Source organism: Phyllostomus discolor, chromosome 6 (genome assembly GCF_004126475.2).
Source record: "Phyllostomus discolor isolate MPI-MPIP mPhyDis1 chromosome 6, mPhyDis1.pri.v3, whole genome shotgun sequence".
NCBI lineage: Eukaryota > Metazoa > Chordata > Mammalia > Chiroptera > Phyllostomidae > Phyllostomus > Phyllostomus discolor.
The window spans coordinates 28,848,063-28,860,185 of NC_040908.2; the positions used below are offsets into that span (position 1 = coordinate 28,848,063).

Here is a 12,123-nt window from a genome sequence, read left to right on the forward strand (position 1 = left end):
AATCTTCGAAAAGTCCAGTTCCCGTGGCTTCATTCTTATCTGAAGTCCTTCAACGACCCTTCATCACTTGCCCACCAGAATTAGTCTGACCCCTCCACAGGGCAGGCGGCACCGTGGTGTCAGGCTCTGCCCGTCTTTTCAGCCTTGTCCATGACCACGCCCCCTCACACTCATCACAATGAACTACACACAGTTCCTCTACCACCACTTGCTTTTCCACACCTTAAAGCTTTTGCATATGCTTTTATTCCTTTTCCCAGAGTACTTTCCCCAGCTCCATTGCAAACACCCCAGAAGCCTTCTATGACCCCCCCTTCCTGTTACTGTTCCCCACAGCACCTTGTATACAGCACTAGGCTGGCACGTCCCTGTTGTACCGTCACCACGATCATCGTCTGTCGATCATCGTCTGTCGGTGTGTCTATGACTGGTGAAAGGACAGGACCGAGTCTGTTCTTTGCAGCCCAGAACCTAGCTCAGGGCCTAGCTCATTGTTGGCATTGAGAACACGTCCACTGAATGACAGAATTTGCAACTCAAAAGGGCCCACCTAGAAGACACCCTCTGGGGACTCTGTCTAGCTGACAGAGACCCCCTTTTCCATGAGAACTGCCCCCAAACACCAACTGGATCATCAGTGGACATGTGAACTGAGCTGGGTCAAATGGACTCTCAGAAAAGTGGAAATGAGTCTGAGAAGCAAATTTGTTACTGGAACCACTACACCAAAACCTGCGAATGCAAACATTGCGAGGCATGCTTACTCCATCATCCAACCTAGACACTAGAGAAAGTCACTCCTGAAGGGAAGAAATGGGCGTGGCCAGGTAGAGGACTTCAGATGGCTTTCTGATCCCCAGCCCTCTCCTGAGACCCTGATGGAGCCCTGTCCTGGGTTCTGGGAGATACCCCTGTTTACTAATAACTTGTCCCCAAATTTGTGCTGGAGCCACACAGGATTTCTCTTCCTTATACAGTCCTTTCCGCACAAGGCAGCCTTTGCCCACGGCAGAGTTACTCCGGGTTTTCTCTTCAAAAAAACTTTTATTTTAATACATAAATTACGCTTGGACATAGATTAGACTTTAAATCAACATACCCACGTTGAATTAATTGGCCACATAATTTACAGGACCCAATGCAAAATGGAAAATGTGCTATCCTTTCTTCAAAAAGTACAATTAAATAAAGGTACTAAAATACAAAGCTTTCCCTTTTTTCTGCAGTCTCTCTTTTGATTTGTCATGGTGTATATTTGCTATACAGTGTCTAAGTAAATGAAAATAGAAATTTTAAATCATTAACATGAGCTTTATTACTTATCTTTATATTGTGCCATGCCTATGTGGAGAATCACCAAAATTACAATCTTTATTTCTTGGCTCCTCCCAGAAAATTCATCAGGCTGTTGTGAAGAGATGACCCCAAGTCTCCCCAGGCATTGACAGAGCTATCTGATGGAGAACCGTCAGGTATGGGGATACTTTGTGGGGCAAGTGCAGGCCCTCATGAGCTCCTGCAGTTCCCATCCTGAGACTCAAGCCCAGCAAGCTGGACAAATGCTGCATCCTCCTTCCCACAGATGTATGTGCTATGCCCTGGCCAGCGTCAGGGAAGTCCAGCCAGGCATCTCCTATTACAGCAGGCTGGCTAACCCACCCCACAGCAGACAAGTGAACCCCAGGGTCTTTAAACCTCCACACCAGGATGTGCTCAGTATCTGGTGGGAGAGATATTCACCCTCATTGACTTACCTGCTGAATGTACCACAGAGCTGCTAGCCAGGGGTGCAGTGGCCATCATTATCATACCCAGTCATAAGACCCTGCAGAGCATGCACACCTAACCCAGACCCTCCCTGTATGCACACCAGGCCCTCACCAGGGACAAAGGGCAGCAGTGGTCACTGAATGAGGGAGGGGAAGGCTGGGCACAGAGAGCTGGGAAGTGGTGGCCAAGAATGCATCCCAGGGAGATGGGTAGGCTGTGGGAGTTGGCACCACGTGTGAGCCAAGGCTCCAAGCCCCTGGTTGCATGCTCCAAAGTCCTATGGGGCTTCACTTACAAAACCCACATTCGAAGATAAAATTAAGTGTCTCAAGGCAGTGGCTACAGAGCATTAAATCCCAAGCACTGAGCTCTGCCAAGCATGGAACCCTGTGTGACTGTACTAATTACCTATGCCCATGAAGCTGGCCCTGTACACACGAGGGAGATCTCCAAGTCCCACTAAATAACAGGAGGACAGGAAGTTGAACAAACACTTCACACACATATTAAAGAAACTTAGAGCACTCAGACCCATAAACCAAAAATACTACTCACATCTAACCTGGCAGATGAGCTAAAGAATAGACTTTTTGTCTTTACTCCCTTCAGCCCAGACTGCAGAACTGACCAGAAGCTGTAGTATGTATGAATGAACTGGAATTAGATTTCTGAGCATTAAGCCAGGCTTTATTCCAAAGCATAATGCCTTTAGTTGTTCAAAGGGTATTTCATAGAAGATAGACTACTATAAGAGCAACAGAGAGGAGGAAACTTGAGTAGTTTCCTTTGCCTTAATAACTTATGCTTTTATGGCCTAGCAGTTCATTTCCCAGAGGTTTACAGGAAAAACTTCCTGTTGGGATTGATTCCAAATAAGGCCTTTCGTATTTCTGGCATCTTTTGCTCGGCTATCAGATCCATTCGACTTTCCAGGGTATTGGAAATCATTATTCTATAATTTCCACTGTAGACCTCCACACCTCCCACTGTGTTCATAGGTAGGTGCACCTCTCGATCAACTTGGATTTTCACCTGTTTTTGGGAGACTTTCATATATTCAGGGGTGACTTTTTGCACTATAGCCTCTACTAGGAGGTGGTCCTGTGGCCTGCAGCGTACAATCATCACAGGCTCCAGCAGTCGGAGCAGACTCTGGAGCATCAGTTTATACAACAGCCCCTGGTATACTTCTGGGTTTTCCACCAGCCTGATGAGTTTCACCTTCATATCATTCATCAGCTCTGAGACTAAGTCATGTTGAGCTGCCAGGACCTTCAGCCTTGCTTGATTCCTTATGGAGGATATATAGATTTTCTTCTGCTGCTCTATCTGCTTTTCCTTTTTCTCATAGTACTCTATAATCTTCATTCGTTGAGTCTGCATAAGACGTACTTTCTCAATGTTGAATTCCTCCTCAGACTTGGCATCTATTTCTTCTACCTTTTCATTGGCTTCCTGCTCAATGAAAGCCAGCATGTGCTTAATCCGCTTCTGTACCTCAATATCATTCAGGGCCATGGCTGCTCCTGGAGAGGGAGATGGAGGGAGAGCTGGCAGACCCTCTGGTTCCTTTGATTAGGGCAGAGTTTCAGGAGAGTCTCCAGAGTTCCATTTCCTTAAATGTGGAGTGCATAAGGGGAGGAGGGAGAGAGTCAGCATCCAGAGGGAAGGATGTTGGAGACCATCTATCTACCACTTATTTCACATAAGGAAACTGAGGCCCAGAGAGGGAAAGCAACCTGTCCTAGATCATACCTTAGAAGAACAGAGACTTGAACTTGGATCCCTAGAGTCCTCTCTCTACCACACTCACCAACTTTTTGTCATCAATTAATAATGAGACAATTAGGGCAGACATAATCCAAAAGGTTTCTAGTCAGTGATGGCTCAGTACTCAGGAAACATTACTCCAGATGCCACAGAAATAAAACTAATTACAAGAGACTACTATGAACAATTATATGCCAACAAATTAGAAAACCTAGAAGTAGATAAATTCCTAGAAACATACAATTTATCAAGACTGAATCATGAAGAAACAGAAAGTCTGAATATACCTATAACTAGTATGGAGATTTTACCAGTAATTAAAAACCTCCCAACAAACAAAAGCACAAGACCAGATGGCTTAATTAAAGAATTCTACCAAATATTTTTTAAACAATCAATGCCAATCCCTCTCAAACTCTTCTCTCCAAAAATTAAGAGAAGGAGATACTTTTATGAGGCCCACATTACCTTGACACCAAAGCCAAAGACACTACAAAAGAAAACTACAAGACAATATCTCTGATGAACACAGATGTGAAAATCCTCGGCCAAACACTAGCAAACTGAATTCTACAGTGCATTAAATGGCTCCTACATCAGGAACCATGGTTCCTACATCAGGAACCATTTAATGCACTGTGAGATGTATCCCTGGGATGTAGGGATAGTTCAACATACAAATATCAATCAATGTGATACGTCACATTAACAGAATGAAGGATAAAATTACAAGATCATTTCAATAGATGAAGAAAAAGCACTTGAGAAAATTCAACACCTATTCATAATAAAAAAAAAACACTTAACAAACTAGGAGTAAAAGAAAATTGTGTTACACTCAACAATGAAAAACAAAGATTTACCTCTAAGATCAGGAACAAAGCAAGGATGCCCCTTCTTACACTTTTATTAACATGGTATTAAAAGTCCTAGCTATAGCAATTAGGAAAGAGAAAGAAATAAAAGGCATCCAAAATGAAAATAAAAAAGTAAAATAATATCTATCCCCAGCTGACATGATGTTGTATTTAGAAAACCCTAGCAATTCCACACACACACACAAACATGTTAGAACTCATAAAACAATTCAGTAGTTGTGGGATACAAAATCAACATATAAACATCGGTTGTGTTCCTATGCATTAAAAATGAATAATCTAAAAAGGAGCCCTGGTTGGCATGGCTCAGTGGATTGAGCACTGGCCTGTGAACTGAAAGATCACTGGTTTGATTCCCACTCAGGGCACATGCCTGGACTGCAGGCCAGGTCCCCAGTTGGGGGTGAGGGAGAGGTAACTGATTGATGTTTCTCTCTCACATTGATGTTTCTCTCCCTTTCTTTCTCCCTCCCTTCACCTCTCTCTAAAAATAAAGAAATAAAATCTTCAAAAAAAAGAAATTAAGAAAACAATTCCATTTATAATATCATCCAAAAAGCCCAAAAAAGTAGGAATAAACTCAACCAAGAAAGCTAAATATTTGTACACTAAAAATTACAAAACATTGCTGAAAAGAATTAAAGAAGACAAATAAATGCAGACATCCCATGTTAATGGATTGGAAGAAAATATTGTTAAAGATGTTTATACTGTCCCAAACTACCTACACATTCAATGCAATCTCTGGCAAAGTCCCAATGGCATTTCTTCTTGTGAAGAAATAGAAAAATAATCCTAAAAATTGGTATGGACTCACAAAGGGCCCTGAATAGCCAAAACAGTCTTGAAAGATAACAAAGCTGGAGGCCTCACATTCCTGACTTCAAAACATATTATAAATCTACAGTAATCAAAATGGTATGGTACTGGAATGAAGACAGACATATAGACCAATGGAACAGCACAGAGAACCCAGAAATAAGCCCACATATATACAGTGAAATGATTTTCGACAAGGGTATCAAGACCAGACAATGGAGGAAGAACAGTGTTCTCAACAAATGATGTTGGGAAAACTGAATATCTACATACACAAAAATCAGCTCAAATGGTTTAAAGACTTAAACATAAAACTTCCAATTATAAAACTTCTAGAAGAAACATGGGGAAAATCCTCATAATATTATTATTGGTCTTGACCATGACTTCTTGGCATGATGCCAAAAGCAGAGGCAACTAAAGCAAATGGGACTATAGTAAATTCAAAATCTGTGTGGCAGAGAAAACAATCAGCGTAGTGGTAAGGCAGCCTATGGAATGGAAGAAATATTTACAGACCATATATCTAATAAGGCATTAATATCCAAAATATATAAGAAACCCCTACAACTCAATAGCAAAAACAAAAACAAAAAAAGGAAGAAAATGGAAAAAAAAGAAAAGACATTTCTCAAAAAAACCCCACAAATGCCCAAAAAGTTTATGAGAAAATGCTCAACATCACTAATCACCAGGGAACTACAAATCACAACCACAGTGATATGTCACCTTACATTTGTTAGGGTGACCATTATCCTCCCGCCCCAACCAAAGCAGAAAATGAATGAGTTCAAGAGGATGTGGAGAAATTGAAACCCTTGTGCAATATTGGTGGGAATGTAAATGGCGTAGCAGCTATGGAAAACAGCATGGAAATTCCTTTAAGGGTTAAAAATAGAACTACCATATGATCCAGCACTCCCTCTCTGGGTATTTATCCAAAGGAATTGAAAACAGGACCCCCCAGAGATATCTGCCACCCTCCCCCATATTCACTGCAACCGTACTCACAAAAGCTAAGAAGTAGAACCAACCTAAGAGTGCCCCTGAGAGTTGAATGGATAGAGAAAATGTTGTCTGTACACACAATGGAATATTATTCTGCCTTCAAATATGACAAGGATGTCCTGTCACATGCTATATTGCAGATGGATCTTGACCTTAAGTGAAAAAAAAAGCCAGTCACAGGACAAATACTGCATGATCCTGCTTAAATGAGGGATCTATGCAAACAAATTTATAAAGGCAGAAAATAGAAGGGTGGTTGCCAGGGGCAAAGGGGAGAGGCAGCTGGAGGGTCGATGGGTATAGAGTTTCGGTCATGCAATGTGAAAAAGTCCTAGAGATTCGCCGTTAAACACCGTGCATGTAGTTTACAGTGTGTTGTAGCTTAGAAATTTGTTAAGAGGATAGATTCCAGGTTATGTATTTTTTTAACACTATGAAAAAATAGAATGCTCTCCCAGAGAGATGCGCCACTCAGCACCCTTGGTGGAAAATGACCCAGCCATGGTGACAAAGACCAGGACTTTGGGCTCAACCTTACAAACTGTTATCGGAAGTTCAAAAGAAAATTCCCCCACTAATTGAGAATGTAATTTTTTGAAAAACTGGACTTTTGTAATCAGAGCAAAACATTCTCTGCTCCTAAATAACACAATTCAATTAAATGGTCGGGGAAAAAAAGGATCCCTGGGGAACCCTGCTGGTCCCCGGTGTTGGGAGCCACCATCAATGAAAGCAGAGAGAGCAAGAGATCCAGGAAGCCCCAGGTTATGTGTGTAGAAGAAAAAAGTGTACAAGAGGAACCCTCACCAGTCCGCTGCCAAGGGCCAGCCTTTGCTCCGGCGCCGGGAGTCTGCAGGCGGAATGTGGAACTTGGAACACACGCTAGAACCTGGCACTGTTTCTTCCTTCTTTCTGCAGACGACCCTCACAGTCTGCCCAGGCAGCTTGGTCCAAAGAGCCAGGCTGTCACTGAGGGAGCTGGCCAAGTCTGCAAGAGGAGGCCAAGTGGGATTTCCTTGGCACATAGGCCATGCTGGGGGCTCCCCAGGCCTGCTTGGAATCTCAATTAAGTTGGCATAGCGAGGGCTTCAGGTCTGGGATGGGCTCACCTTAACCAAGTCATCAGAAATGGATACGTGCGTGAATCAGGCAGCCAGTTTATTAATTTACTAATGAAAAATACAGCTGTCATCTTGGCAGATCCTGGCCTTTTTTTCCCTGTACGTGAGTTGCATGGAAAGGCGATCCAAAACCGGTTTAGTGAGAAATCAGAGCAAGCAAAATTTGCCAGATGGTCTTTAAGGGGGCCACAACCACCGCAGGGGCTGGCCTGCTCCGGTGGTGACGAGGATATCTCCAGGCCCAGACAGGGCTGACACGGGCATGGCCGGCTTCCATGGGAAGGGCTCCAGAGTCAGCTTGCCAGAATTCAAACCCTAGTGCTGCACTTACCATTTTGTATGACTTAGGCAAAGCAGCTCCTCCCTTGAGGCCTTGGTTTTCTCATCTGTATAATGGAAATAATAGCATCACCATCACAGGATTATTGTGAGGATGCCATAAAAGCAATGAACCTTTAGCGTAATGCTAAGCATGGAGTTGTCAGGCTTGGTACTTATTATCATCATTACTACCGCAGTCACTATTACCAGTACCTCTTCCCCTCTGCTTTGGGCCTCCTTCCTGCTCAGTCTCTCTGTGTAGACAGAGTACCTGTGGCTGATTTGGTTTCCACTCCCCAAAGGAAGTGGGAACGCACCCTAGTCTTGCCTCCTTGTATTAAACTTTGTAGTCCTGCCTGGAGTTTGGGAAGCTCCCAACACATCATGGCACCCTTACCCAGTCTTAGGAGGCCCAGCCACATCCTTGGCGATGGTGGGCGAAGTCCTAGATTCCAGAGCCCCCGGGGCTAGGGTGGAGCCACCTCATAGCCTAGTACCAGTCCCACATTCTTGCTTCTAAACAGTTCATCAGTGCAGGGACCTGAAGGCAGCTGCAAGGTGGGGCAGGGTTAAGAGTCAGAACTGAGCCAGTGTGTCTGCAGGCATTTGGTGCCTGTGTAATGTGTCTGGCAGGTGTAACTTTCAGTCTGTCTGGGATGAGGATTAGGAGGCCACATGAGCCTGTGGCTTGAGCAAAATGACACAACAAACTAAGAAATGTGAATTGCACATGTCTGCTCTTGCATGAGAGCCCATGCCCCACCGTTCTGATAAAGCAGGCTTGTGCTGTAAGTGGCTTTGGCCTTGCCCATGTTTGAGGCCTGGGGCAGTACCCAGGGCTGTTTAATACATCCTCACCCCCATACACTATTCAGCACTGGGGTCTTCTCATTGCCCCCCACCACACATCAGGCTCTGCCCCACCTGACAGCTGCTGTTCATACCATTCTCTCAGCCAAAATGCCCTCCTTGGCTTCTCTTCGCTTACCTAAATCCCACCTGTATTTTCAGGCCCAAGTTCAGCCCCGCCACCTCCCTTGACCTCTGGACTCCTTCTCAAAATAATGACAGCATGGCTATTTTCCAGATAGAGTTTAGAGCTGGATTCAGTGTTGTGTTTTTTTGTTTGTTTGTTTTTCCCAGTCACTTTGTTTCTTCCAAGAAATTCCTCGAACACAAGGATCTCCTTTAGTGGGGCTGGGTATAGACAGGCATAGGTTAAAATGATTGATCAGAATGAGAGCTGGGGAAGAGGGGATACCTCCTTTTTTATTGTGAAATACAATACACATACAGAAAAGTGTGTAGAATATAAATGCATGGCTTAATGCTTTATTGTGTTATACAAATATTCTGTAACCACCACCCGGGTCGAGAAATAGAACATTGCTAGCACCCCAGAAATCCTTCTTTATGACATGGGGGAGACGTTTCAAAACTGACGATTTTGTAGTTGTGGGCAGAGGAGGGTCCTCAGAGGAAGTGTGAGCTTGGAAATCTCCCTTCTCCAGCCCTCACCCTTGCCTAGGGGGCCTGTGTGGGCCCTGCGAAGGAAGTGCGGAACCCACAGCACCGAGAGAGGGAGGAGGGGCTGAAAGGAGTGCAGGGTGGGCAAAACGTGTCTGTCAGCCAGAAGCCCCGCCCAGACTCCGCCCCCGCCCCAGGCAACTGTTCTTCATTCCAGCTAGGGTGTGTAAGCAATTTAAGGGCAGACGTCTGGGTGTGGGCTCCCTATCCCTGGCCAAAAGAGTGGCGGCCCAACCTGGGCCTCCAGACACTCAGACATTGCACAGCAAGAAAGGGAAGGGGCTTTCCAGAGCCTGGAGTATGGGGCAACACGCAGAGCCCAGGAAGTGGGTGAGGGAATTTAGAGAAATACTGACTCCCTGGGGGATTTCAAATGTTAAATATGTGGGAAGGGGGCATCCCCTTTACTATTTCTCAACAATCGCTTGATGGCCATACATCACATGCCAGGCGCTGTGTAGGCGCTGGAGGTGGAGGACAGAACCCACGAGACACCAGCCCTGCCTCTCCAGCCCACAGTGTAATGGGGGAGAGGAACCAGCAAGCGGGTAATCACCCAGCGGTGTGGGGTGGAAGGAACCAGAGCTTCAAGAAAACTCAGGGAATGCAGGGATCTAGTTCCAAGTCCACTTCCAGGTTCATTATGGGCTCTTTTATAATGCATTGCCCCTACAGACAAGGTAAACCCTGTCGTAGGTGGTCCGAGACATTCCGTCATTGACAACAGATTCCTTAACTTGGAGTCAAGTCACCTGGCAAATGTAGCAGGCTGGTAGTATTCACTAAGGAGAATCTATCCAAATAGTTAAGAATCAATTGAGTCCTTATGGACACCTGACTATGTGTAGTACTTTGGAGCTTCCAGAGACAACCTTGGTTCAGAAATGTGGAAAGGTATTTGGCACCTAAAATGGGATGATATAAGAGCCAGGAAAGAACACAGGTTGAGTGGCTGCAGACTCCAGCTGGAGACGTGGTCCTGTGGGCAAGGGGGAAAGAAGGGCACGAAGGGCCCGATCATTGCGATAAGCAGAGAGAGAGGATGAGACCGGCTAGAGGGGGAGAATGCTGGGGGCCAGGGCGCAGTGGTAGGGACACATAGGAGGTCTGTGTGCAGAGAACAGACTGGTTTGGCGGCAGCAAGCAGGCCTGCAGTGGGAGTGAGCCGTGTCCAGAAAGACAGCTGGAGTTGAGCTGGGGAAGGTTTGAAATGTCAGATGGAGATTGGGGCATTAGGCAAAGGAGACCCATCAAAGACTTTGGAGCAGGGCTGGAACTTGGCCAATCCGAGGTTTAGGAAAATTAGCAGAGGCAGGAGCGTCCGGCTATAAGCCAAATGCCAGGTGGAGACTGTGCGTGAATGAGGGCTTGGGCAAGAACACAAGGACGGAGCTTTGGGGTGGAAGGAGGTGAGGTGCACAGCCAGCTGGCAGGCCGGATGAATCAGGGTCAGGCCCCGGCGGACGGCCTGCTGCGGCTCACAGAGCCCAGCAGCTCCCGGTGAGGATGCGGGGAAGCAGACGCTCTGTTCCCTGCCGCCTCCCTGCAGGCTGAGGGAGAAAAGCGGGAGCCAGAGAGTTCATTTGCTCTGGAAGTAAACAGAGACAACCTGAGGAAAACATCAAAAGTGCCCAGAAGGCTTCATCTCTTTTTCAGTGCTGGTGAGCAAGGGGACACACACCAGTTTATTCCAAGAACCTCACCCCAGTGGCAGAGCCCGCTCCGACCAGGACCAGAGGAGCTGGTGCCTGCTGGGGGGGTGGGGGTGGGGGTGAAAGGGTAAGAAATGCTTCTACTCAAATAATTCACATACAGAATTCACACCTCAATTTCTCCTTTTCAAACACCTGGAGGAAGTTTGCTTGAAAGCAGTCAGGTTCTCTCTGAGAGCAATTGGCTTCGAAGTTGCAGGGCTGAAAGGTTTTCAATCATGGCTTCCCCTCAGAAAGGGGCCAACCCGCTGCCCCCTTAGGAAATGTGGACTTTGGGGTCATAGATCCGATATTGTAGAGAAACAGAAATTCCATTTTAAAAGAAAAATGCATCTATTTTTCTATGTTTTATTGTGGCAAAGTATACATGACATAAATTTGCACCATTTTAACTGCTAAGTACTGTTCAGTGGCATTAAGTGCATTCACGTTATTGTGCGACCACCGCCACCCACCTCCAGAACTTTTTATCTTCCCAAAACGACACTCTGTCCCCATTAAACACTAATTCCCCACCCCCTAGCCCCCTACCCTGGCAACCACCATTCCACTCGAGTCTTTACAAGTTTGGCTATTCTAGGTACCTCATAAAAGTGGAACATTCAATATTTGTCCTCTGTGACTGGCTGATTTCACTTAACATAGGGGTTTCAAGACTCATCCGTGGTGTAACATGTTCCTCTATAAGGCTGAATAGCACTCTCTTGAATGAATCTATCACATTTTGTTCATCTGCCCATTGAACCATCCATTGGGTTGGTTCCACCTTTTGGCTGCCGTGAATAATGAACACTGCCAGGAACACGCAAGTACAACGATATCTGTTTGAGTCCCTGCTTTCAATTCTTTGGGATATATACTTAAATGCAGAATTGCTGGATCACTTGGCAACTCTGTTTAATTTTCTGAGGAATGGCCATACCATTGCTTGAGCAGCCGTACCCTTTCACAATCTCATCAGCAAGCAATGCAGAGGGACTCCATTTCTCCACATCCTCACCAATACTGGTTATGTTCTGGATTCTTTGATAATAGCCATCCCAATGGGTGTGAAGTGGTATTTCGTTGTGGTTTTGATCTGCATTTCCCTGATGATTAGTGATGTTGAGCACCTTTCCCCGCACTTATCACTGGATTTTTCTGTGTGTGAAATGTCTGTGCAGGTCCTTTGCCCACTTTTAAATCAGTTTGTTTGTT

The 12,123-nt window shown here is 45.4% G+C and overlaps 1 protein-coding gene across 2 annotated transcripts; it reads right to left on the reverse strand.

Moving 5' to 3' along the window:
* Positions 1 to 1,038: 1,038 nt before the first annotated feature.
* Positions 1,039 to 11,967, reverse strand: ATP6V1E2 (ATPase H+ transporting V1 subunit E2). 2 transcript variants are annotated; one of them, XM_028517162.2, is made up of 4 exons: positions 11,511 to 11,967; positions 7,698 to 7,752; positions 7,053 to 7,233; positions 1,039 to 3,385 (listed from the first exon to the last, which is right to left on the reverse strand). In XM_028517162.2, exon 4 carries the CDS (start codon positions 3,286 to 3,288, stop codon positions 2,608 to 2,610), a length of 681 nt encoding a protein of 226 aa, XP_028372963.1. In that variant the 5' UTR covers positions 3,289 to 3,385; positions 7,053 to 7,233; positions 7,698 to 7,752; positions 11,511 to 11,967; the 3' UTR covers positions 1,039 to 2,607. The 2 variants fall into 2 exon arrangements, with proteins under 2 accessions (XP_028372963.1, XP_035883814.1); XM_036027921.1 differs by lacking the exon at positions 7,053 to 7,233.
* Positions 11,968 to 12,123: the final 156 nt, after the last annotated feature.